This window comes from Temnothorax curvispinosus, unplaced genomic scaffold, assembly GCF_003070985.1.
Source record: "Temnothorax curvispinosus isolate PA1 unplaced genomic scaffold, ASM307098v1 QBEX01000123.1, whole genome shotgun sequence".
Classification (NCBI taxonomy): Eukaryota; Metazoa; Arthropoda; class Insecta; order Hymenoptera; family Formicidae; genus Temnothorax; species Temnothorax curvispinosus.
In genome coordinates this window covers 1,473-3,181 of record NW_020209903.1, presented here as the reverse complement: position 1 = coordinate 3,181, position 1,709 = coordinate 1,473, and the positions used below count along the sequence as shown (strand labels likewise).

The 1,709-nt window shown below is 28.4% G+C and overlaps 1 protein-coding gene across 1 annotated transcript; it reads right to left on the bottom strand.

Moving 5' to 3' along the window:
• Positions 1 to 441: 441 nt before the first annotated feature.
• Positions 442 to 1,337, bottom strand: LOC112458096 (protein PF14_0175-like). Its single transcript, XM_025021564.1, has 3 exons — positions 1,138 to 1,337; positions 699 to 995; positions 442 to 578 (listed from the first exon to the last, which is right to left on the bottom strand). Exons 1-3 carry the CDS (start codon positions 1,321 to 1,323, stop codon positions 567 to 569), a joined length of 495 nt encoding a protein of 164 aa, XP_024877332.1. The 5' UTR covers positions 1,324 to 1,337; the 3' UTR covers positions 442 to 566.
• Positions 1,338 to 1,709: the final 372 nt, after the last annotated feature.

Genomic DNA, 1,709 nt, shown 5'->3' with positions numbered 1-1,709 from the left:
TGCACATAAAGCATTAACTTCATTATTGTGTTTTAATAATGATGTTGCGACTAAGTTTAGTGTGTGAGCAAAACAACCTAAATGTTTATCTTTCCCAAATGTATCACTGACAGCTTTCACAATATTCGCTGCATTGTCTGTTACGATGGCAACAACATTATCTTTTCCAATATGCCATTCAGTACATATCCTTAACAACCATTGTCCAAGGTAATCTGAAGTATGCCGCTCATCCAGTTCGTTAACACCAATAACTACAGAGGTCAGTTTATCATTTAAAATAAAATATGCTGTCACTCCCAAATAGCTCTTAGTATTGATAACATCCGTCCATACATCTGTTGTGAGACATAAGTTATCAATACTAGATAACTTAGTCTTTATTATATTTGAAAGAATATCATATTTTTTTTCTATTAACTTTGTTATTGTTTTTCTTGATGGAACTTTATACAAAGGCGCAGTTATGTTCATTAAATAAAGGAAACCTTCTTTCTCCACTGTATTGAAAGGTAAAATGTCTTTTGAGATCATGTATATAATTCCGTTCGTTATTTTACCACTTCTTACACCTCCCTCTGTAATACAAATATTACAAATTACAAAAGTTTCATGCAAAAAGATTCTAAACTATAAGAAATGAAAAGTATTATATGTTTATATGTTATCTAATAATATAAAATAATTTATTTTCTTACCTTCTCAAATGCTTTCACATTTAGTAGGGCTTTGTCAATTCGTGGTTGAAAAAGTTTTACTGTTTTTGTTCCAATTGATTCATTTTTTAGTTTTTTTACGTTTAGAGATTTTGAAGAACTAGAAGAACATGATGGAGATGGAGATGGTATTGATATTATATCCTTATCCTTATCCTTATCAGAATCATTACTATTAATAGTATCAATATCAATACTATCATTAGAATAAGCAGGGTCGTCCTTATCAGGAATATCAGGATCATCCTGGTCATCGTTAACATAATCCTTTCTCTTTCTCTAAAATTTATATATATATAATGTATATATTATATATATTATATATATATATATATATATATATATATATATATTAATATTAACAAATACAAATAATAAAGACGTAATTTACTAAAGTGTTTTGTTTATAATTAAAAATTACATGGTCGTGTTGTTCTTCTTGTTTCCTTTTATTCTGTACATTGTTCGACTTCGTAATGCTGATATCTCCGTGCTTTCTATTTATATGATTTTTTAAATTAGTTGTATTTCCACCACTCTTTACGGTCTGTCCACATAATTTACAAAAACCACCATTCTCAGTCCGAATAAAATAATCCCAAACCATACTTCTAGTTTTTAAGGACACTATAAATTACAAAATAATATACATATTATACATAAATGATATAATCACATTAGGTATTAGGTACATACATACTACATAATTAGGATTTATCCGGACAAACTTGTATAGCTGTATAACCATAACCATATTAACATTAACCATATGTGTAAAGAAAATTATCTTAAAAATGCGCGTATACATGTATACAATGCGATTGAATAATTTTCTTTATGTGTATGGTTATGCTGCAGCTATGCAAATTTATCTGGATTGGCTCTTGAACCTGGATAGCACAAGACAACCCAAAATCATCCAGAATATTCTGGAGCATGCTTTAAAACATCTTAGTCAAATGTTAGATCTTATATTTAAGATTGTCTTAAGTT

Coding starts and splice junctions, on each gene's coding strand:
- LOC112458096 (XM_025021564.1), bottom strand. CDS start 1,323: ATGGTTTGGGATTATTTTATTCGGACTGAGAATGGTGGTTTTTGTAAA. Junction 996..1,137: donor AAGAAGAACAACACGACCAT/GTAATTTTTAAT, acceptor TATAAATTTTAG/AGAAAGAGAAAGGATTATGT.